Raw genomic sequence first — 24,289 nt, 5'->3', positions numbered from 1 at the left:
AGCACAGACAGAACATGGTCTTTCCAATATCAGCTGCTGCCTGCTGTTCCACACTGTCCAGAGGGAGATTTGAAATGGTTTAAACACAGAAAGAAGTGAGCAGGGAAACCATTCTGCCCCTCACCAGCCCTCTGCTAACCTCAATTCCCCATTCATGAACTCCTAAAAAACCTTCAGTAATCTGAACCTGTAAAACAATTGGTTTAAGGCAGTGGAATCTCTCTTAAGGATCCAGCACCACCATATCCCCAGCACACCACTCTGCCAGCATTTATTAGCCCTCCAGGGGTCATCTTCAACCTGTGCTAACGTAATCCTGCTAAAACCTTCTGGGTGTCTGGGGCCTGGCTGTCTTCAGCAACACACTAGTGTGAAATAATTATGGATTAGAATAAAATTAAAATGCATTTTTCAGGCATTTTGAGAGGAAGTCTTTAGCTGTACTTTTGGCTAAGTGATAGACTCTAGAAGGTTGCAAGTAACAGCTGAGAGGCTCAAAATACTGTGATAGAAGGTGAAGTCCATGGAGAGGCTCAAGCTAATGCATTTTCAAGTCAATGGAAAGATTTCTCTGTTTCTCTGAGTGTTGAATTGGTCTGTGAGGGACTGGATGAGATCCAGTTGAGGCCCATAATTACCAAAAGTTGCTACGAACCAGTGACTACTCAGAGGGTCACATTAAGCAAAAAGATGGTTGCAGTAACATGTTTAGTGACCAATGGCTGCAGACACAAAATATTTTTCATTCTTCACAGTGGTCTGGGGTCAGAAGACCAGGGAAGAAAAGGCATGAAGGCAATAATGATGAATTTATCAGTCCATACTTGCTCCCACTGAGGGATCTGGAGGAACAATGAGATGTAGACCCCATTCTGTTTCCCAAAAGGTCCAGGGAGCTGCAGGCTGGAGTCGCTGTGCTGATTGGGCTGACTCCCTTTACCAGCACTGAACTGCTGCTTTAAAATAAAAATCCAAGAATGGACCTATAACTACTACACTGCCAAACATAACTGAGATTTCTTAGAATCTGCTCTCACTATGAGTTTTGTGTAAAATGTTTCCCAAGAAGTCTTTGTGTGGCTATTACTTATTGCAGTTGATGTGCTGTGAAAGATTTTAAATGGCAAGTCTCAGTGTTTCCTTGAGGACTTTCTGTTATGGACAGCTCTTAAGTTAAACTGGGGAAACAGAACAACAACAACAAAAAGCAATAATGAGGCTATAAAGGAATGGGAAATATTCCTGGTTTCCACCCTCACTGATAATTAGTCAGAAACACAGACTTTAGGTTCAGCCTGAAGGAAGACACTGGAATAAAAACTGCTTAAGACAAGGAATCAAAGTAATTCTTCAGCCATTTTAAATCTTTCAGGAGAAAGCTGAACTAAACACTGCAACACATTTTCAGAATAAATTGTCTAGAGAAATAATGGAATTTTTAATTTTGGAGAATTCTAAGCAAAGACCAGGCTAATGCTTGCTAGGAACAATGTAGGTGGTGCTGATGCTATGGTGGAGCAGGGGAATAGACCAGGAGACCTCTTCAGGTCTCTTGTAAATTTATCTTCTTGGATTCTGTGCCTACAAACAGGAATGTTTGCCAAGAACATGCTAAACTTGGGAAGGTGTGCAGTAATGTTTTAAATCCATTTATATACAAACTAAAGTTTAAGAAAATATACATATGAGATGAAGAACTGTAAATGAAAGATGACAGAGAAATAACACACATTTGAACACGCATTTGAAATGTGGGCCGAAAATAAAACAGGATTCAGCCTGAAAAATGCATGCTAACATACTTGGGGAAATATAATCCTAAATAATATCCTCAGTGGGAAAGCAAAACCTGGAAATAATTTATTTTACAAAAGAATTTTCGGGCTGATTGAGGACATTGAATCAGATAGATGAGTTTTAAGCACCACCATAACAGCTGGAGCTCAGCTGGGACTTCCAAATTCAGGTTTGATGCTGCTGCAACCTGAGGCACACAAATAAATCCCCCAGCACTCAGAGTAAGAGTCTACCAGCTGATTTATACTTTGATTGAAAATGTGAGTCTCTGAAACTTCAGCTGGAGACCATCAGCTGTGCCTGGAAATAGGACCTGATGGCAATCGGGCTGGATGCTGTTTCCAACAGAGCAAGGAAGTAGGCACCCTTCCACCCCTCCCCAGTTTGCATGTAGTAAGGCAGTTTGAGGAAGGTCTTGACTCCCTGACATTAGTAAATTAAAGTTCCTCTTGCTGGCTTCTAGGGACACAGAACTGTACCAATACTGGATATTCAAAATTTTTGAGAGTAGTTGGAAGAAAACACTAGGCAAGTAAATAGAAAAGAATTCAAGTGATGAGATAAATCACAGAAAGCAGCATGAAGAACTGGTGAAAAAACCCATCACATACACAGATATTGACAATAACTCTTGCAAATTATTAGACATAGTCTCTTTTACTTGCCTTGGCTGCTAATTCTGTTCCCTACCTTTCTGTTCACAAAGAAATCCAAATCCATTGAGGAAAATTCCTTCACCACCTGATAAGAGGAACCAATTCCAAGGCCCTTGCAAGGAACCTAAAATCTGGCTAGACAGAGATTACAGAAATCCTACACCCCACCTGCTATATGGGTGGCAGCACTTTTTTACCCAGTTACAGAGAAAAACATCAGTCTAATTTTAGAGATTTACTTCCACAGAATCCAGGAGCAGTAATTTTGGTGTCGATGTTTTCTTTAACACAGTTTTCCATTCTGTCAGTGGCACTCAGCAGCTCCTGCCATAAGTACAAGTCTAAGCAGCTGATGGCAGCGAAGGGAAAGTCTGTGTTTGCTGCGTGGGAGATCTCTGGACTCCCACAGTGAATGTGCAGGAGTTCAATGTCCATTACCAGATATTAAAAGAAGCTTGGTTCCCTCTGCCTCCAATACTCATTTTGTGGCTGTTGTGTTCTTTCCTAACCATTCCAGCTGGATGTTCCTGTGGATTCCTGACTGCTCTTACCGGTCCACCAGTGGCAGGAAACAGAAGGTGATATTTCCAAAGGAACTGACCTACAACCTGGGAAATCTGTCTCCTGCTTCTGTTGAGATGATAGCCATGGAGTAAAGCAATCCTTCCCCTTTTCCCTGCTGGTACTGTTGGTACTGTTTCTCCATCCAAACAGAGCTTTAATTAGATCTCCCTGTTTTAACACATCATGAACTGAAATGAATTCACTTGCTATACTCTGGCAAATGAGGGTGATCTGTGTGAACCTCCAATGCAGAGTGTTCTTCTCCATGAAACTTTTCCTGTTCTTGAGAGGAATTTCATTATCTGATATTTTTTATTGCTACTCCTGTATCTTACAAACCCTTATTTAAAGGGTTTCATGTTGGGCTTTACTAGATAAAGCACAGAGAAGCTGTGTTGGACAAAATCACTGAATTCATTGTGCATGATCTCTCTGAGGACTGTTGGTGGTGGAAAATACAGCACAACTGCTGGCACAAATCATGCCAGCTTCCTGCTCCTGCTGAGAAATACAGGATTAGCAAAATCTGCCCATGCAGGGAGCTGAGCCATCTAGGAGGATACAGCCCAGGTTTCTCAAGTCTCCTGTGCCCCCTCTATGGTCTCAGGTCTGTCATGGAGCCCTTTAGGGTGCAGAGGGTCAGTTTGTCTACTGAACTCAACAGTCATAGGATCATAGAATGGCCTCGGTTGGAAGGGATCTAAAAAATCATCTTGTGCCAGGGGCAGGGACACCTACTACCATCCAGCTTGTTCAGAGCCCCATCCAGCCTGGCCTTGGACACTTCCAGGGATGGGGCAGCCACAGCTTCTCTGGGCAACCTGTGCCAGGGTCTCATCAATATGGTCAGAAGAATGGAGCTCCTCTGCTACAAGGAATGGTTGGGATAATTGGGATTGTTTAGCCTGGAGAGGAGAAGGCTTTGGGGTGACCTCATTGTGGCCTTCCAGTGCCTGAAGAGAGCCCACAGGAAAGATGGAGAGAGACTCTTGACAAGGGCCTGGAGTGACAGGACAAGGAGCAATGGCTTCACACTGACAGAGAGGAGGTTTGGACTGGATATGAGGAAAAGATTCTTCCCTGTGAAGGTGGGGAGTCATTCCAGATTGAATGTGGAAACATGCTCAAACTGGGGCAAATACAGGTTCAATAGGCTGTTAGGAACAGAAAGGTGAGTTCTCAATTCACTGGCCTTCTTTGTAACTTTAATGTTTGTCTCCTGGCTGTGCAAATGTTCATAAAACAACACAGATGACTGGCCAGGATCAGCTACAGAATACACAGATATAAATCTTAATGAAGGGGAACAATTACTTACTGGTATTTACTTTACCTCTGCTATTTTAGTTATGCTTTCTAGTACATTTCTAAATAAATGCCCTTCTCTGTAACTGCTTTAATATTTAAAGATCTCTTTCACAAGCAGACAGCATTTCATATGTTTATTCACATGAAATCTTATAGCCTGTAGGTATGTTTCTTCATTCAAAAAAAATCACATCCTGTAGACCTCTATCATGTCTTCTAAATTCATTGTTTCAGTATTTCTGGTAAAGTAGTTTCTTGCACTAGATTTACTGTTCAAGGAGCAACCTTTGGGATTCTATGAGTCTATGAGTTGGGTACTTGGAACACATATCAAATCAGCAACAAGAAAGTTTATGAACAACTCCTAATATTTATAGTGTAAATATTTCTTTGTTACATGGCACTGCTGTTAGAATGTTTCAGAAAAATTCCTGAATGTAAACATCTTAATTAATGCAATAAATGTTAATAGCAAATATATTAATTACCTTTAAAATTAGACCCAGTGAATTTTTGGGGATACACCGTATAAAATAATTTCCACCACCTTTATGCTGAGCTAAAGTGATGGATTTTTCTTTATTCCTGTAGGGTGGATATAAGCAAAAGGGCACTGGAACAGGCTTCAGAGTGAAATGGTCACAACCACAAGGCTATGAGAGCTCAAGGAGTGTTTGGACAATGCTCTCAGGAACAGGGTGGGGCTGTTGGACTGTCTGTGCAGGGCCAGGAGTTGGACTTGATGGTCCTGACAGGTCTCTTCCAACTGAGGATATTCTGTGATTCTTCATAGGATTACTCAGATAACCCAGAATGTCCCCTAGTGGGTTTTTGTCAGTATTTTCATTTGTTTCATCAGCAACTGGATTTCCAGACCGTCTACTTTTTATAAACTTCCATATTAGCATTAATGCAGCACTGTACATGTCATTTTTGGGCTTCTGCCTTTCAGGATCTGATTTGCATGAATCTGGTTCTTCAGCTTTCTTTTAGTGGATATTGATATCTTTTGGAAAATGTTTGGAAAGTGCTATCATGGGACCCTTGATAAGACAACCTAAAGGCAGTGGGATCTGCTTTGCCAGCATTGCCACTTTCTGTTACTTCCTTGCTGGTACTCTTCTGCTACATTAGTTGACAATCTAAGAGCAGTAATGCAGTCACAATTAAGCCCACTAATCTGGTAACAATATGGCTACATCCCAAATTTCTGAACTCCAGGGCATGTTCTTTGGTGATCTATTTTCAGTTCCCTTCTTGCTTGTGATTTTGTGCACTGTATGCATTGCTTTTGGTGTTCAAACCCTTGATTAATAACGCAGTTACCACTGCATCTGCACGGCTCATTTTTTTCTTTTGGCAACATTTCAGTCCTTATTGCTGCAGACTCAGTTCTCAGCCTTTGTATCACTTCTTGAGCCTGTTTTCACAGAGATATGTTAGGTGCTTTCTCCTTAAGGTTTTTGCTCTATCAAGGTAGAATGAAAATGATGCATCATTGCCTGACAGTTTCGGCAGCCTAACAGTTGCCTGGGGAGAACGGAATTTGCTTTGCTGAAGAAACAAAATCTGAATTATTCAAGACCTTGTCTGCTATGTCACATAAATTTTTTGTACAGGGGTCTGAAACCACAGCTCTAGTAATGAGTTTTCAGCACAATACAAACTTTAATTGAGTCATTCCTGACCTCATGGTCTTCCATGAGACCACTCTGAGTGAAATGTCATTATTTGCATAAATTAGTATATCTTTGCTTAAATTATTTGCAAAATTAGTCTTGGCCAAAATGTATTTGTGACAGCACTTTTCCTTCTCTTGTTGTCCTACCCTTCTCCTGTAGAAAAGCTCATTTCTGTTGACTGGTTTATTGCTTTATAAAAATGTCTTTTTGGAAGGTGGAGTCTCTTTGTATTTAGTCTCTTTCATATTGACACAAGTAACATTTGCTAATGGACTATTTTTGTCTTTATTTGTACCCATTCCAAGAGATTTATGACCAGGCTTTCCAAGAACAGCAAAACATGGGTCAGGGTCATCTGACTTTTCATTAGTCTCTAAGTGCCACTGCAATGACAAGGTTACAGAGTCTGTTGGGATAAAAGGAAACCTCTTCTAACTCCACTCTCTTGCCTTCAAGTAGTGGCCTCATCCACTGTGCCCTTTGGTTCATTTGGATTTGAAGCAGTTTCTGTGTTCCAGTGAAAATCTGGTGGCATCCACACTTAATATGTTCACCACAGACACTGAATCCTCCTGGTGATCTGCTGCATTGTTGGAAACTCTGCCCCTCAGCAGATGCTTGTCCTGAATTTCCATCACCCATATGCTTTTCAATGATGAATACACACCTTCCAGGGTGTTTTTGAAAGCAGCGCGACAGTTGGAGTGGATCAGATTCCTGAATCAGTCCTAGGAAAAAATAAAATGAAAATGCATAATTATTCCTTATCCACATCTCTATCACTTGGCACAAAGGGTCTTTCCATGTTAAGAACCTCTGTGTGAGTACCAGGTGAAATTCTGATTGGTCTTGGATCAGTGAGATATTCATCTCAGAGATATGCTGTCAACGATAGCAATTAGCCCCACCAGCGGCAGAAATTACTTGAATACAAACATGAATGAAGATTAGGTGTGTTCATCATCATGCCAATAAAGCTCACCTTTATTTCCTGTTTAGGACTGATGTTACTTCATAAGTGATGGTTACTGCTACTTGATAGAGCCTATCAAAGAGCAGTAATCCAGGAATCCAGCAGGGAGCAGGAGAGGACCATTTTGCATCCACCAGCTCTTGGTGAAGTCCTAATAATGAAGGTCAAAGGAAATGATTCATTTGTTGTTAGGTTTGGAATGAAAGATGATATTCCAGAGGGGAATATTCACCTGTTAAAATTCTGTTGGATAAAGAAAAGAGGGAGGAAGCAGCTGGGGAATGAACAGGTGGATTTTTAGTGGATACAGGGGAAGATGTGGGAAGGAGCTCTTAAAATAAATACACCTCACAGGTACTATCAGGAAAAGCACAAACTCCCTATTTTTCCAAGCTATGACATGCCAGAGGGGTAACCAGTGGTTGTAACATCCATTTCTATATTCCTTAGATGCCTAGTGCCTTGTTGGGAAGAGATAATATTTGGAGCTGAATAAATCCAGGGATGTAATTCTTGATAGTAGAGCCCTGGGGGCTCAGGTTTTGATATTCTTCCAGCAACCAAACCCAACAGAGCGAATCCTGGAAGAGGTGGAAAACAGTCAGTCCATTGGTGAAATTCCTGGGAAATAGAAAGCAGCAGAAGCAGGAAGAACAGAGTTGGAACCAGACTCCAGCCAGGTAAGGCAGACACCAAATCCTTTGGAATTAGAACTAGGCAGGAGTGAGAAGAACTAATTGCTAAATTTGTACCACATGGATTTCTGAGCGTGATCCCAGCAGGGAAACGCCATGAGAAGATCCAGACTGAGGACTGTTCCCAGATGGGAAGAGTGAGCCTTGGAATTGTCTGAAGGACAGTAAAAAGATCAGCTGTCAAATGTGGAGATGTTATCAGACAATTACTCAGGAGTGTTTCGTTTCCAAGACAATCAATCTCCTGTCTTTTGAAGCTCAGAAATCTGGGAAGACCCCAAGTAATGCAGAGAATTGACTGGCAGATGAAACTGCTGGGGAATGGTAGGGAAAATCATCCAATTAGGGTGACTAGTTTTGTACAGGAATTGTGCAAAAATTGTCCAAAAGAACAGGAATCAAGTTGGATTGACATATTCCTTGGAGACCACAATCCAGTGGGAAAGCTGAGAGAAGGAAACAAAGCTAAAAAGACAAATGAGCCAAATCTGCCAAAACCCTCAAATGGCCACATTCCCTGGCATTGCTGAGGAATTCAGGCAAGCTCCAAGAAAAAGGTGAGCCCATATGGAATCCTTTATGGGAGACCATATCTCCCTGTGACCCCTCCTGGGGAAAGCCATGGGATAGGTTATCCCAGTTTCAGAGAATATGTCATTTCCTTGGGAAAAACACTTTGCATAACCTAGCCTAACCAGTAACCTGGGATATGCAAGTCCATCCTTCCCAGGGGGGAGACCGGGAGTACGTCCGGACATGGTGAATTTCTGGGAGAGCCCTGAAGAAGAAAGAACATTCCAGCTTTGCAGGTCCATGTCATAACCCATTGTGTCAGCCACTCCTGTTTGATCCCAGTGGGTTTGTCCTCTTGTATTTCACCTCAGCAGCACTAATTGCTGGGAATTAAGCAGCCTTTGGTACTTTTCCATAAAACCTCTCCATCCCACTCTTCAATCCTGTTGTGCACAGAGAAAAACCACAAAACTTCATATTTTCCCCCTCCCCTTCACTTTGCCTCCTCTCTTCCTGTAGGATTCGTGCTATCCAGTCTTGGATGTGGATTAGGCAGAGCACCTTGGAAGCTCAGCTCGAAGTGGGATTGGAGCAGTGTTAGAACCACCATGGGTTGTCCCAAGGTTTGGTGTGAGGAACTGTATCTTGGGAAGGGCTGGGATTTGTACTGTTCTGGGCTTTTTTTCCTTTTTTTGCCTTTTGGGCCACCTCAGAGGAAAAGCTGGAAACCAAACCAACTGAAGGGGATTCCCAAATTCCTTTCCAGACCTTCAGAGAAGGCCCAAATCCACATGCAGCTGAGAAGAGGGATGTGAGGAGAATGGGAATAATTGAGCCTCAGGACTCTGCACTTTATTCTTTTAATGTGTTTGGAGGTGCAGGAAAAATAAAATCGCAAAGAAATTCTGTGTCTGTAACAACAACTGCAACCTCTTTAAAGCCAAGTCCTCGGAGCAGGGTTTTCCCCAGGGTAAATCCAGATGTGACATGGAAAATCCTTAGCAAGGATTTCCAGCCTTGACTACACAGCTTTTGGAAAAGCTTAGCAGCTGAACAATATAAAATATCAGATTTTTATCAAGTGTGGTGTTTATACCTGGGACCACTCAGTTCCCTGTGTGTCAAAGTCCTTCAAGTAGCAAGGCTAAGCCATTTTTGAGAATTCCAAGTGTCCCTAAGATTCTTAATACAATATTTAAATGATTAATACTTGAGACAATATAAAGTGAATTTGTTAGAGCGGCAGAAATGTTTTTTTTCACCTGGAAATGTGTTGGGATAATCAACATTCCTTATGTCAGAATTAACTGGTCCTTCTTTTCTTTCTAGATTGTGGATAATTGGGGAGAATATTTGGGATAAAGAAATGAAATGCACAAGGGAAGCTTCATGTTCCCAAGGTAATGCTTTAGGGATGTACAGCTTCTGAAATGCACAAGTAGAGTCAGGCTCCCACAGAAACCTTCAAAAGCTGGCAGGGCCAGGGAAGAAAATTCCAAGAGTGGTGTGGGAAGTGCTTTCTCCTAGGTCTGGACACTGCTGAGGTTGGAATGACTTAAAAATATTCCTTGTCCCTCTCTTGTTCCCAGCCCAGGACTAAGTTGGTGCTCTCTGAGTGGCTGCAGCTCCCTGGATGTGGAGGGAGGAGGCCTCTGCTGGAGAGTGGGAGAAATGTCCCTGCTTGTTGCTGGGTCCTCGGTGAGCAGAGAACTCTGATGGCAAGATGGGTTTGTGAGTATTGAACCAATCCTACCTCCTTTTTAATGAGTTGAATCAATTAGTCATCAGCAGGAACCACTTTTAGCCAGCTTTAGTTAAGTTTCTTTTTCACAGATTTCTTGCTGTTTTGATCATGACATCACCAAAATCTTAACTTTGATAAATTAACCCTGAAAAGCTTCAATGAACAAATCCCGAGGGAATTGGGGATTGGATATCTGGGATCTTATGGCCCTTCAAGGACATGTTAGATTTACCCACTGTTTTTGGTTTCAAGGGAAATTCCAAGATAAGAATAATCAAAATACGAATCAGTTCTCATGAAATCCAGCTTTCCAAAGCTTTATTTAGGATCAAAAAATATGGGAATCCCTTTGGCAGAAAAGCACCTGTGAAGCAAAGCAGACTTTAAATGCCTGTAACAAGATTACAGAAAATCATCATGTGCATATATATATACACACTCACATATATAGATAGATAGATTGCCTGTAACAAGATTACAGAAAATCATCATGTGCATATATATATATACACACTCACATAGATAGATAGATAGATAGATAGATAGATAGATAGATAGATAGATAGATAGACATAAAGTAGATATTTTATAGCAGTTGAAGGTAAACTGTCAGGGCTGGGTTTTAAAATATTGTTTTAACAATAAAGTATTCTATAATTATGCATGTGATTTTTAATATTTAATATACAAAATTAAATTATTTGCTGGTTTTAGAGTATTGCATTGAAAGTCTATGTGATTTTGCTTCTTTCCCTGTTCCAGGAGAGTGCTTAGTTATCTGTAAGGTTGTAACATTGCAACTGCCAATTTCAGTGCCTATATCTGGACTTGATATATTTATCTGTACTATTGTTTAGATGCATTGTTTTAGACAGAACTAGGGGGCTGGAAGAGAAAATTGAAGGAAAATGTTGTAGAGAAGGGGCAGAGCAAGAATGTAGAGAACCTAATTTAGGATTGAAACCCATCAGTCTGGTGGTTCAGTCTCCTGGCAGGAAGTGGTGAAGGAGATCAGTTGGTGTTGAACGGAGGTGTTCTGTGGGTTTGCTCCAGCCAGACAAGGATTTGGGGGACACTGCACTCACAGCCAGAGCAGGGAGGGCTGAGAGGGACAGGGGAGTCTCCCCAGCCTGCTGGGAGTGGTGTCACATGAGGCAGATGCCTGCAAAGGTGCATTATCCCTATGGAGATGGGCCCATGGTGTCTGTTTGCCATGTACCTGAGAGCTTTGGCATGGGTCTAGGTCTCATTTTGTAAAGGGTGAGTGTTGCACAGAACTATTCTGAATTATAATTTGGGATGTTGTGTGCTGTGGGCTTCGGGGCACACTTTTTTGTTTTGAATGGTTCACACTAGAAAGTTTAATGTATAGGTGGCTCTGATGTGCTGGATTTTGTGCTGCTTGTCCCACTGCAAGCTCTGAGCAAAGGAAGGACGTGGCAGCTCTCTCACTGAGTTGGCATCCTTGGCCTCAGCAGTCATGAAAGCAGCAGGTAGGCTTCTTGCCTGCTGAACCACTTCTTGTGGTGTTAAGGCTGGCATCCAGTGCTAAAGAAAATTCCTCTCTTTTCATATGACAGCAGCACTGAGAGGAGAGGGAAGGACTTGGGCAGAGTACTAAAAACCTCAGAATTTCAGGTGTGACACAAAAGAAAGCTTAGAGTGCAAAAAGGGAAATATGTGCCCAAATTGCAGTTCTGCTGTCTGTCCTCATGCAATTGTGTCTTCTGAAAATGCGACCATTTTATTCATTGTGCTGTACAAAACACTTCTCATAATTACAAGGAAACAGATGATACTAAAACTCAAAGGAATTTGGATGTGTAGAAGCAACCTATTCTTTCTTCTCCAGTGCAAGGTGCTTGATGTTAGGAAATACTGAAAAGCAAGGAAATTGTTATAGTTGAGTTGGTTTCTCTTTATTTATAATCCCCCCAAGCCTTTTTTTTTTTTAACCAGAGCAGTAACTGGGAAGGTTACAGGAACTAAAGCTGGATGTAATAAATCCCTAAATCTTAATAACAAAAGAGGCTTAATGGAGAAGTTAACAGTCCTGTGAGTGGATTATTTTTTAACTCAGAGGAAGTAGACTGCAGAACCATGAAATGCCATCTGAAGGAGCCTAGGTCAAATTGGACTTTTTTGTCGTTTTCTCACGTTATTTTTCATATTTTTAACCTCAACGGCTGACACTGTCTGCCTTCTCCAGCAAGTGGGTGGATCCTTGTCTCTGCTGGAGGCGCAGCTTCACAGCCCAGGGGAGGAGTCACTGCTGGGGCAAGGGAGGCCAAAACTGCCTGAGCTGACAGAGGGACTGGCCCGGTTTAAACAACTGAACACAGTGAGTCACAAAGGGCTGTGCTGCTCCCCAAGCTCCTGCCAGGATTGTGGACACGGGTGGAAATTAAGCTCCTGCACTTATGCTATTAGTTTTTCTTTCAAATACTGGAAATTCAGAGACTATTCAAATGGAATTGTCTCCTCTCCATGGTATTTTCTTGGTTGTTAAAAAAAAAAAACAACAACAACAAAAAAAAACCAACCAAAAAAATAAACAGCACAACAAACTCAGTCAGTAATAGTTAAAACTCTTGAAATGCAATTGTTCATGACCAATGAAAATGGCTGTATGACAGGCAAGGAACACAGCCGGGAGCAGGTGATGCATTAATTCTTGGTACCTGTTGTCCCTAGTGGGGAAACTTCTCTACCCCTTCAGAGCACAGGGACTGAATTTGGTTTGATTTGAACCAAGACAGTCCAGGCTTTCCCTACCCTCTCAGGTGGGGCAGCCACCAGCCTGTGACACTGGAGCTGGGGAGGAACTTCAACTCTTCTGACCTTTATTATTCCAGAGCCCTTTTGGGGGGATGTACACATGTAAATTGTTAAAGCAACGTGCTGCTCTCCAGGGTAGTTTGACTCACCCTTCTTCAGGGGTGAGGGAGGAGGTGGGGGGCTCCAATGTCATTTGGGGCACCCCAATGTCCCTGGGAGAGCCACGATGCTGTGGAGGAGCAGGTGAGTGGGGAATGAGTGGGGTTATGCTTGGGTGCCCTCTCCCAGAGAGGAAAATTCACAGGGAGGGGGTGTTTCTAGAATACTAAAACCTGTCAAGTTTTTAGTTTTTCATATATTGACAAGTAATATTTGTATATAAATTCATTTCAAAATAAAGACCTATCTATTATATACAGGAATGTAAGAAACTCTGAATAGAGATCTGTAGGGTTTGAAAGTAATGACATAACATTTTTATATATGAATGAAACGATCAAGTGCCTGAAAACATAAGAAAATATGATCGGGGTGAAGGAAATAAAAAGGGCTCGATCCCACCTTTCCTCTCCGCTCTCTCGCCACCCACACGGCCGCAGCCCCCGGCTGAGCTGTGCGGCGCTGCTGCTGCCTGGCGGCAGAGACCGGCGCGGCTGCCGAGCACGGGCAGAGCGAGGCCGTGTCTGGAAATCAGAGTGGAGGGGTGAAGGAGAGTCAGGAGTGCAAACAGTCAGGACCATGAGCGGGGCCAGGCGGTAGAAGGAAGGCGACGGAGAAGAATGACAGCCGTGGCGCCGGTTGTGCCGGGCAGAGGCGCGGCCGCACCGGGACACGGGCCGGGGCCACCGGGGCACGGAGCTGCCTGTGTGCCACTCTCAACATGGCGGCGCGAAAAGCAGCTCGCCACGCCCAAGATGGCAGGGCTGGCGAGGAGATCACGTGGCAGGGCACTACAGATGGCCGGTCGGGGTTTAGCCACACTCAAAATGGCAGACAGAGGCGTCCCTGTCCTCGTGCTGCCGTTCGCGCAGCTCCCGCCAGCCGCCGGCGCCGTTGACGCCACCAGCCCTTCCCCACACCGGGAAACACTAGGAGAAATCTCTCTGGAAGCGCCGGGTCGGCGCAGGAGCCAAGTGTGGGGATTTCAGGCAGCCGAAAAGACAGAAGCCCTTGGGAGGAGCGGGGGGCCTTAATTGTACCACCCAGGTGGCGACGAAGGGCGGAAGTCACGTGATGCAGCACAAAAAATGGCGGTTTAACACTGCTGCTTAGAGCACGTCCAAAGATGGCGGCACCGCGCGCATGCGCCTTGAAAGGAAAAACGGCAGAGGGCAGGCGCGCAAACAGCTCCACAACCTCACACCCGCGGTTTAAATCCCCTCGACCTCGCCGGCACCGGCGCTGTGGTGCCCCGCGCACCTGTGCCGGCCCCGCCTCCCTCATCAATTCCTGCGGAGCAGTGTCCGCTCTGCTCGCTGTGGTGGATGCCTGTCCCGGGCTACCGCGGACTGTCACTCGGAGTGCTGCGCAGGGCTTGAGGCCTTGAAGTGGGGCCGGCACCACGACCCGGGCCCGGAGACCTGGGTCCGCGTCCTGCCGATGTCTGCTGGGGGTCTGGGGAGGAGCTGTTTCTCCCTCGGCGGGTTGGGTGCGGGATTTGGACTGGGATCGCCGCGGGCGGGAGGAGCCGCTCCGGGACTGAGCCCGACGCTGCTGCTTTGCTCCTGCTTCGGCCGGCGCGGGACTGGGGTCCCGCTGTTGCTCCGGGCTAGGTCCCAATGTGCCCGCAGGGAGCAGGGTACGTGCCGGTGCCGGGCCCAGGATGGCGGCAATTCAGCGGAGCAGGCGCTGGATCGCTGCTGGAAGCGGGCCGGGCGCGCTTAGGGCGGGCACCCTAACCCTCACCGTGTGGCCCCGGGACCCTCCCGACGCCGCCGCTCCCTCAGCGCCGCCCGCGGCCCCGGCCCGTGGGGCGCCGCCTGGCGGACACGAGACGGCGGCGCGAGTGCAGGGGGCCCCGCCGCGCAGCAGCGCGCTCCGGCACGGTCCCGGCCCCACAGCGCCCCGGGGGTGCGGAGCTTCCCCGCCCCGGAACCCCGAGGTCACTGCACCCTCCTGGGCAGAGCAGCGCCCTCCTCCCCCGTGCCCGAACCCCGGGGGCTCCCGCCCGCCGCGCCCCCGCGGAACGACCGGGGCTGGATCGCCGCAGGCGGGAGGAGCCAATCCGGGGCGGGCGCTGCGCCCGAGTCCGGACTGCGCCTGGTGTGGAACCGGGGCCCTGCCAGGGCTCGGTCCTCCCTCATCCAACAGCCACCGGGTGAGACTTGCTGCTCTCCCTCCTCTCCCCCACTTCCTCTATGGCTCGAACTCTCCAATGGAAAAACCCATGAGTTTAAAAAGCCAGTGAAAACGGTTTGCTCTTTATTTCGGGAGCACAAGAGATTGTGAGTTGGAAAGAGCCACGAGGATCACCAAGTCAAACAGTGATAAATCCATGGGGGGATTAAATTCAGAGTCTTGGCCTTGTCAGCACACTGCTCCATGCACTTGAGCCAGTCTCAGGCTCTGAGGAATGTCGGCACAGTGCGTTTGTGGAGGGGCTCACACAGCAATTCCTGGTGCTGACCTCCCAGAGTTCCCACACACCCCCAGGTGTCCCAGCCCCGCCAAACCCCTTCCCTTCCAGCCTGGGGACATCATCCATCAGCAGTGTTAAAGTCAAGGGACTCTTCCCTCACAGAAATTAAACCCCAAGCAATGCTCTTGGAGATGCCTTAAAATAAAAGGTTAGAGTCGGATGAAGTTTTGTTTGCATTAGGTTTGGAGTTTTTCAGGGAGCCAGCTGGAACCACAGAACTGATGGAAAGCTTTCACAGGTGGGTCCCACTGGAGGTGCACTCCAAGGGCAGAAGCAGGTTGTCAGTGCTCCTGGGAAGTAGATGGAACAAAATAAGGTAATTCATCTTCATTTTCTGGTGCTCAGGGACAGATGGAGGGCTGAAGAGCAGTATCTTCCTCTTCAAACTTGTGTACTCATGAGTGAATACTGGTTGCATTCTGACATATTTAGAAATGTGGGAAAAGAACAAAAGATTGTGCACAGAAAGGATGCTTTTTCTCCCCTCTTTAAAAATTCACAAAAATGACTGCTTTTGCAAACAAACATTTTTCCATTTAAGACTTTCCCACCAAGTTCATTAAACAGAGGTACATCACACTTGAGACACCTGTTAAACAAAATACTACAGAAATACCATTGTTTCCTGCTGGTGGTGAGAAAAATGGTGTAAACCAAAATTTTCTGTCCTTTATTTCCTCATTTAGAAACACTCATACACTCCTCTTCTTTGTTTTTTTTTTTTTTAAGTTATTTTTAATACCCTCTCCCTTACATTTAAAAATTCCCAGTAACTTCTTTGGGGGCAACTACACTTTCATTATATCAACCAGTACTGCAAGACAATAACATTATACCATCTTTTTTCATGGCTTGTGTTAAATACAGTACAGAGAGATCAAATTATGGCCAGCCACATGCCTTTGGTAAAATTAAAAGTCTGGTGAGATCACATTTTCTTTAAACTCAGAAAGCCACATGTTGAAGTCATGTCATGTTTTGAAGTTCAATTCTATACAAACTTCTTCAAAGCAAAATTAAACAGCTGTCACCCCACGCAAATGGCAATTTCTGAGCTGCTCCAGAAAAGAGATGAAAGGTTTGAATTTCAGACAAGCTCTTCACATGCCTTGATCTCCATTAGATTTGTGTTTCAGACAGGGGGTAGAAAGTCTAGTAAATATTCACAAACCTACAAGTCAAAACAGTGATACCAGTGATAAATATTCTCAGTTTTAAAAAAACTGTCTGTAGGAACACATGTGGCTCATTTAAGCAACTGACGGTCTTCTCCTTTGAGGCGTTTTTTCCGGGGCTGTACAAAGTCATCATCTGAGTCATCAGTAACTTCTGCATTATCTTTTTCACTCTGGCTGTTTGGTTGTACAGGAAACTTTCTCTCAGGATAAAGGTTCCTTAGAAGATCTTCAAAGTAGGATTCAAGTTTCATGCCGGCATCAGCCACTTCTGAATCGGGCTGTTGAGTGAATTAACAACATCAGTGCATCGTGAAATAGCTTTGTGCTTAGATCACATTAGGTCTTTTAGGTACAAGCTACAAAAAAAAAAAGGTCACCAGCAGAAATGGCTATGGAGCACAGGTCCCCAAAGAGCACAAAAATACAGAGTGAGGGCAGATCTTCCGGCCAACAACCACCAATGATTTTTCTCCCTCTAACTGGTGACCACAGAAGCCACTCACAAAAACCACACTGCCTGGGTACTCAAAGCTGTATAAAGAGTCTAAAAACTCTTAAATCCTGACTGGGGTGGGAGCAGGGGGACAGAGCTGTGTTGTGTTGCGCTGTAAAGAACACAGATATGTCCTCAGGGTGTTAGAAACTTTTCTAGCTTACAGATCTTTTTCGTAACAGAGAAAATGTTACTTGGTAGACAGTGACTGTAACATGGAAGACTGAGCAGTCCTAAAGTCATCCACAACCACCACAGCTACCAGTTTCGTGAAGCAGATAGCCCCAGTATAGGAGTATGTCCTAGCTCTCAGAGTGACTGGATGAGAATCCCACAGAGGCCACTTGGAAAAATTACTGTGGGAATTATTCCCACTGTAATTATCTCTCATTTTGTGGTCCACTCAGAACCTGCATCCCTATTTCACCACATATTCCCTTATGTGCAGTAGGGGATAATAAAAATTACATGCAACTTGAAATCATAAGAATGATTTCCAGACATTAAAATCCTACTGAATTTAAGATCTGACACAAGCAGGGCAAAACCAGTTTTTAGATCATAATGCCCACCATTAACCTGTATGGTAAAAAATTGTGTTTTTCTTTAGCTGCTGTTGGGCAATTCAGCTATGTTTACCACCCTCCTCCCTTCCATCTTCCCCTTCTATGGAAAGATGTCCACTGCAGAGTTATCTCAGACCACTGCAGTGTCAGATCTGATCTATGTTTTCACTGCAGTCTCATCATCAAAGTATGTTTTATACAATAAATTCTTGTGTTTTCAGTTGTACCCCCATTACAGTTATAATGAAAACAACTAAGCCAACAAAGCTGATAAAATATCTATTTTTCTAACCTCATTAAATTCAGCACAGTTTTGGAAAATTAGTCTGAAATCAGCCACAAAATCTTCTGGCTTATTGTAGAATGAATTGGTCACTTCAAGTCTTTTCTTGATGGTTGACAGGTCCATAGGCTTCTTGATTATTTTGTAGTAATCAGGGACCTAAGTGGGGGAAAAAAGTCCAAAATGAAACCATGTTCATAATTTACTGTCTTACAAACCTTTAGATTTGAGGTAGTAGGCAAGATTTAGTCTCATCTTCAAAGTACAACTCAAAGATACAATTGCACTTTTAACATACATACTGACAGTTTCTGGAATAACAGTGATGTATGACAATTTGTTGGCTAAAGTATACTCTTTCCAATGCTTATTTTAAAATCAAAGAGAAACACATAAAACCTCCACTAAGTACATATAATAGAGCCAGTGACTGGTTTGGATGTTATTTAGTAACACATGAGCATAATACGAATAATCAATTAAACTCTTGTGCTATTTCTTTTTATTAAACTCTGTGGAATGTTCTTCAGAATTCTTACTCAAATGGAATAAAGGCTGCATAGGAACATACTACTTTTTGATGATACTCTTTCCCCATTGACTTGTCTTTCCCCACTGCCTTGTTATGAAGAACATATTTTCATCTGATCACAGTTGTAGCTCTTTGGACTTCTACTGAACTCAGGTACTGTTTACCATTTTAAACTAACAAATTTCAAGTCAATAAGAAATTCAATTTCGTATTAGTACTATGGAGTACCCCAGTTCTCAAAATTATGTAATGTTTAAAACCCCCAAATATATCCCAATTTACCTTTTCAGTGATGTAACTCAGGATATGAAGTTAGCAGTGTTAGAACTCACATTTTTAAACTACTTTTGAAGTATTAAGTAAAATAACTTATTGTGGAATTTTACTAGTAAATCCTCTGCCAACCCAATGCTTCAACTTTTAATTTCCCCTTCAGACAGTTTCAATAAAATTAAACATGTTTAATGCATTGAATGTCTGTGGAATTTGACTTATGATAATGGACTTTAGAATGCCACTAGAAACATGGCAAATATGCTGCTAACATAAAATAGAAAAGTGAGGTACATACTGTGGGAGGAACTGGATCTTGAAAGGCAGGACTCATTTCATGACAGTAGAGGTATAGCAGCAGTCTTTCACACTTCTGTGCCGAGAAAAATAGATACCCAAGTAATTCAGGAATCCTATATGGCTTATTCTAAAATCACAAACTACAGAAAATACAGAACTCAGTATTCCTGCTTTTTCTTTGTGTATACAAATATATTAAACTGGATCTTGAGCCTTGAAAGAGATTCTAAAAAAATACTTCTGTGTGATTTTATGCTTGCTGATCCCTTATCAGAATCTTTACAGTGTAGCCATGATATTTTATGAAAAATCCTTTGCTAGGATTTTTTCTCCTGAGAAGCTGAGGAGCCTCAGGAAAGAAATGTAAACAATAACTATCTGCTGCTGTGGATGCAACAGGTGCATCTGGGATTGGGGAATGTTGGTTGTTTCTAATTAATGGCCAATCACAGTCAGCTGGCTCGGACTCTATGGGAGTCAGGAGCCTTTGTTATTGCATTCTATTCCTGTTCTTTCTAGCCTTCTGATGAATCCTTTTCTCTCTATTCTTTTTAGTATAGCTTTAGTATATAATTTTAATATAATATATATCATAATATAATAAACCAGCCTTCTGAAACATGGAGTCAAGATTCTCATCCTGGGAGCCGCTGTCAGCTTGACCAGATTACAGGGCTTATAACTTACATTTAATGCAAAATATAAATAGAGTGCGTGTAAATAATGGTGTGACAAAGTCTGTCCTCCACACAATTGGTGGGCAATGTGATCTGTCCTAAGAGCAGCAGATGGGAATTGTGGGAATTGCAGGAGGAACTGTCTGGATGCTTGCATAATTAATGCATTCCAGAGGTGGGGGAGTGATGATGGTTGTGATTGACCTTAGTACACATGGGCCTGCAAAAGGGTACAAATTGCTCCTGGAGACTGGGCCAAATGACAAAGTGACCTCTGAGGCTGCAGGGCAGCTTCCAGGTGGATCCCACCCCTGCAGAGACACCTGCAGGGTACATCCAGCCTGAGGATGGGAAGACTCAGGTTTGGACAGGTGAGTAACAGGTGGAGATAAAATCCTAATGTAGCTCCATGGGTGCTTTGCTGCTTTACAATTGTGTTTCTGTAAACCTGCATGTTTCCAGCTGACCCTGTGTTATAGCCCTTCAGACCTGCTTATACACACTGCATTGGCAATATTTAGATACTGTATGAACAATAAATCTCATTATAATCACCCACATATCAGCGTCATACATTGTGAGCCTGGGAGTCTCCTCTCTACTACTCTTCCATAAATGGCTATACATGTAGACTAAGACCCCAAATGAAATACTATTTTCAGCATATTTACACAAGTTGCCTACTGAAAACAGGTAAACACTGACAAAAGTTTCTAACAGTTCAAAATAGCTTCAGCTTTGAAGTTTTAAATAACTATTTTACCCTTACCCTGCGGTCTATGGGTGCCAAACCCATGGTGTCTTCCAATTTTCGTTTTTCAGAGCTGTGAGCAGGTTTATCACAGTCATATTCAACTTCTGGCTTGGACAAATCCCGACAGAATGTACAAATCCACTCTCCACTAAAGAAGACAAACAGACATATTGACTTCAGTGAGAGTCAAGCGAGAAGGCTTTACATATATTTCTGGGTAAATCCCTCATCTTTACTGAAAACCCTGGGTGGGTTTTCTGTGCACCTCTGTTGTTTTCTTGGTGGTGGCACAAAAGGCTGCTGGCAAAAATGCTTTACTACAACTTTGTTTCCTTTTAGTGTCACTGGCATCATTAATGGTGTCCTAGCAGAAAGACAGACAGATGGTCCCTACCTTTGTTAATACTGAATTTTTTCCCTTGAGCTCACAGGATTTAAGGACAGCACTATGAAGGGCCCTGTACAACCATAACTACAGAGAGACTGAAGGAGTCATATGGCTGAACAGGAGGCAAAGTGTTAGTATTATATGGTGAGAACTACATACCCTCTACAAGCTTGATCTACAGCACATTACTAATCTACAGAGATTACCACAGACAGGATTCTTTGTAAAACTGAAACTATTTTACTCCCAAAAACATTCAGATATTCATGATTTTACCAGTTTGCGTAAGACAGTACTGGAGATTTAAAGGTCAGCATGAGATTGTAAGATAATTAATTCTGCAAGCTATGTCTACTGATTGTTGAACACAATTTATGAACTTAAAAGTTTTGAAAAAAACTATGAAGAGTCCATTTTTTTACTATAGTTCTCTACAAAGAGAGAAACTGCACACTTGCAGATAACCACCAGAGGGCTGAATTGTCACACAGTAGACAGAATCCAGCAATAACCAGTTAAGATACCAAATGCATGTATTTACCCAGAGGTATGGTATGATAAACAGAGACTTCATAAATGGGAAATAGTTTCTACAGCACCCTTTATTTCATTTCAATAGTAAGGCAGAAGAATTCACAGATTTAAAAATAAAATCTGTTTTCTATTCAGAGTGATCCAAATATTTTCACCGTGTGCCAGTTTTAGCATGCAGTGGTGAATGATGAGCATTTTGCTTCAGGAAGTTTTACTTTCTACTGTCTTAACTTCACAAAGTGATTTATGACAGTGTCACCTCTGTGCCTGGACTAGCCTCACAGAAATGATGTGGCTGATACACAAAAATTAATACAGGCTATGACCTAAAGATCTTGAGATATAATAAAACAAGAAACAAATTAGAGGAATGATGCATTACAATATCCAAGAATCAGGAAGAATGTGGTAGGTTGGAGTGAAGGAAAAAAGATGCTGTGGCCTTACGAATCTACATAGGAACATTGTTTTAAACTGAAAGAGAGTAGATTCAGCCTGGATACAAGGAAAAGGTTTTTTACAGTGAGGACTGTGAAACACTGGCACAGGTTGCCCAGCGAGGTGGTGGATGCCTTATTCCTGGAAACATTCAGTGCCAGGTTGGATGGGACTCTGAGCAACCTTGTCTAGTTGAAGATGTCCCTGAGCATTGCAGGGGCATTCAAGTTAGAGGGTCTTTAAAGGTCCCTTCCAACCCAAAACACTCTGTGACTCTGAACTTACGAAACTGCTCTACCCACCTGAAACAGGGAAAAAAAACAACCATGAAAGCAGCAGACTGACACCCCTGACACAATAATAACATAATTATTCTGTGTGTTTGAAGGATCTAATGCTAAGAGACTAAAGTTTGTTTGGCAGACTTAAGAGTTGGTAGAAAAAAAAGGAAGCAACCCCACAAAGATGAGAACAAAACCCTGATACATCAGAAGTCAGGAGAAAACTTCACCTAAATGTGCTCTAGAGCCCAGGAACACAATGCACCTGTAGTAATATGCACCTTTACAGATCTGAACACCTGCTACCAAATTGGTTTTTGGCTCTCTTGCCCTCATACTTCATTACCTCAGTTTCCACTGAATGATCCAGAAAAAATAAAGCATTTTAAAGACTTGCTATTGAATATTTAATTTTAATAGAAACAATGTCTTGTAATACATAGTTATCTACTTGCTTCAAGATTACTTTTTGTTTCCTTGCCAGAAAGAATATTTATTAAGTGCTTACTGTAACCTTACTGGCTTTTCCTTATGGCACAAAGCTGTAATGTAGCATTGTTTTAATTTAAAAAACCCTGGAAATTGAAGTTTCAAAAAGTAAGAGGAACATTTTTATGTGCCATTTCAAATGGCATTTAAAAGAAAGATATACTTCCAGAAGTATGCCCGTTCAGAGTAGCACAGAGATGATCAACCTGCTAACCTAAGTTGCTATCCAAATATTTTACACCAGTAAACTATGCTGATATTTAATCAGAAAACCTAATATTTATAAAAGCATTAACCAATGAGTATGTTATAACCAATGTTTTTATCCTTTAATACAAACAAGCTTATTGCATGACATTTCCAAGCTGGGGCATTGACAAATGCCCTTTATTTTAATCAAAGACACTAATTCCAGAAGCAAACGCCAGTAATATATAACAATAATCTACTTAAGACTCGATTTTGAAAGTTAAGAAACTGAGCAATGGTTCCCAACCAAGGAAGCCTAATGCTTGTTTCAACACTGACTGTTATAAAATATGTCAGTCACTACACATCCCATGCTTGGAGTGTAGCCATGTTTAGCACTGAAGTAATACATTTAATACTATATTAATTCAGATTTTTTTCCTGTAGACATGTCTTAATTTTTCTTTTTTGTTAAAAAAAAATCATTCTTTTTAAGAAATTAAACTATTTTCCATCACCCTTAAAACATTTTATGACAGATTGCTAATGCTGTGTCCCAGTTTTAATAATAGATGCCCTAGATGTAATCTTGCTTAATTGTCAAATAATTGAAGAGTTTTACTAGATTTTGTAGGAAAATATACAATTAAGCTGGAGTTTCATGAAAATTCAGATTTTCTCCAACTAACGATAGTCCGGGATACAAGACTTTAAAGAAGGCACTGCTCTTCCTCTGAGACTGAAACTTCTAACCTCGGTTTCACAATACAAGTCTAATGTCTTCTAGTGCAATTTTAGATGGAATTGAAATAGTCAATTACCTTGGAAAGCTCATCAATGTAGGGACATGACAAGAAAGATGGAATACTTTGGGACACTTCTCACAGCAAAGGAGCTTCCCTCCATTTTGACATACAGCACACCAATCTTCATTGGGATCATCCTCTTTTCTGCCCTCGCCAGCGTGGGAGGATCCCATCCAAGCTGTTTTCCCAGGGAACGTGTTCTCCTGCAGTGCCCCTGGCTGGTCATCTGTGCTGTCTGGTGCATCTGTTCTTAGCATAGCTTCCTCGGAAGCGGAGTTGTGACTGGTATCCAGCAGCAAGGAAGTAAGTATGGACTGCAGGAAGAAACAAAGGAAGTCAGATTACAGTATTTATGTGAATTTACATGACCCTAAAAATGTGCTAACTGACCTGAATACCAGATTTATATACCAGCAGCCATACAACTTGCTACATGCACGCAGAAATTACTAACACTCTATAACATAGGCAAAGGAACACAAGAAAGGCTATTTACTGCTCCACCAATAAAAAACTAATCTCTGATGGCAAAAAATCTAGTACCTTGTTTATGGATATTCCTGCATTATGACTAGAAACACTTCCTAGCAGCACCTGAAAATTTCATCTCTTCAAGTTATTCCTGGATTTCCCAGGTTTTCAATAGATGAAAGAAGTCTGATCACACCATTTAATTTAATTGGCAGTAGGACTAGTTTGATTTTGAATTTCACCTCTTCCTTTTACTTAGCTTTTTAGTTTTCCCCTGAAACAGTTCCCA

At 42.7% G+C, this 24,289-nt stretch overlaps 1 protein-coding gene across 1 annotated transcript in view; it reads right to left on the bottom strand.

Annotated features, from left to right (window-relative positions):
* Positions 1–16,060: 16,060 nt before the first annotated feature.
* The window catches only part of TRIM24 (tripartite motif containing 24), a 56,522-nt gene continuing 48,293 nt past the window's right edge, over positions 16,061–24,289 (bottom strand). Inside the window, exons 15-19 of the mRNA XM_039708164.1 lie at positions 23,545–23,843; positions 20,420–20,552; positions 18,972–19,046; positions 17,878–18,027; positions 16,061–16,804 (exon numbers count right to left, since the gene is read on the bottom strand). Of these exons, the coding sequence (XP_039564098.1) occupies positions 16,595–16,804; positions 17,878–18,027; positions 18,972–19,046; positions 20,420–20,552; positions 23,545–23,843 (867 nt within the window). The 3' untranslated portion in view covers positions 16,061–16,594. The remainder of the gene's footprint in view (positions 16,805–17,877; positions 18,028–18,971; positions 19,047–20,419; positions 20,553–23,544; positions 23,844–24,289) is intronic.

Source organism: Passer montanus, unplaced genomic scaffold (genome assembly GCF_014805655.1).
Source record: "Passer montanus isolate IOZ18808 unplaced genomic scaffold, ASM1480565v1 scaffold20, whole genome shotgun sequence".
NCBI classification, from domain to species: domain Eukaryota; kingdom Metazoa; phylum Chordata; class Aves; order Passeriformes; family Passeridae; genus Passer; species Passer montanus.
Note: the sequence above shows the minus strand (reverse complement) of the source record. Positions and strands in the feature narration are given on the sequence as shown.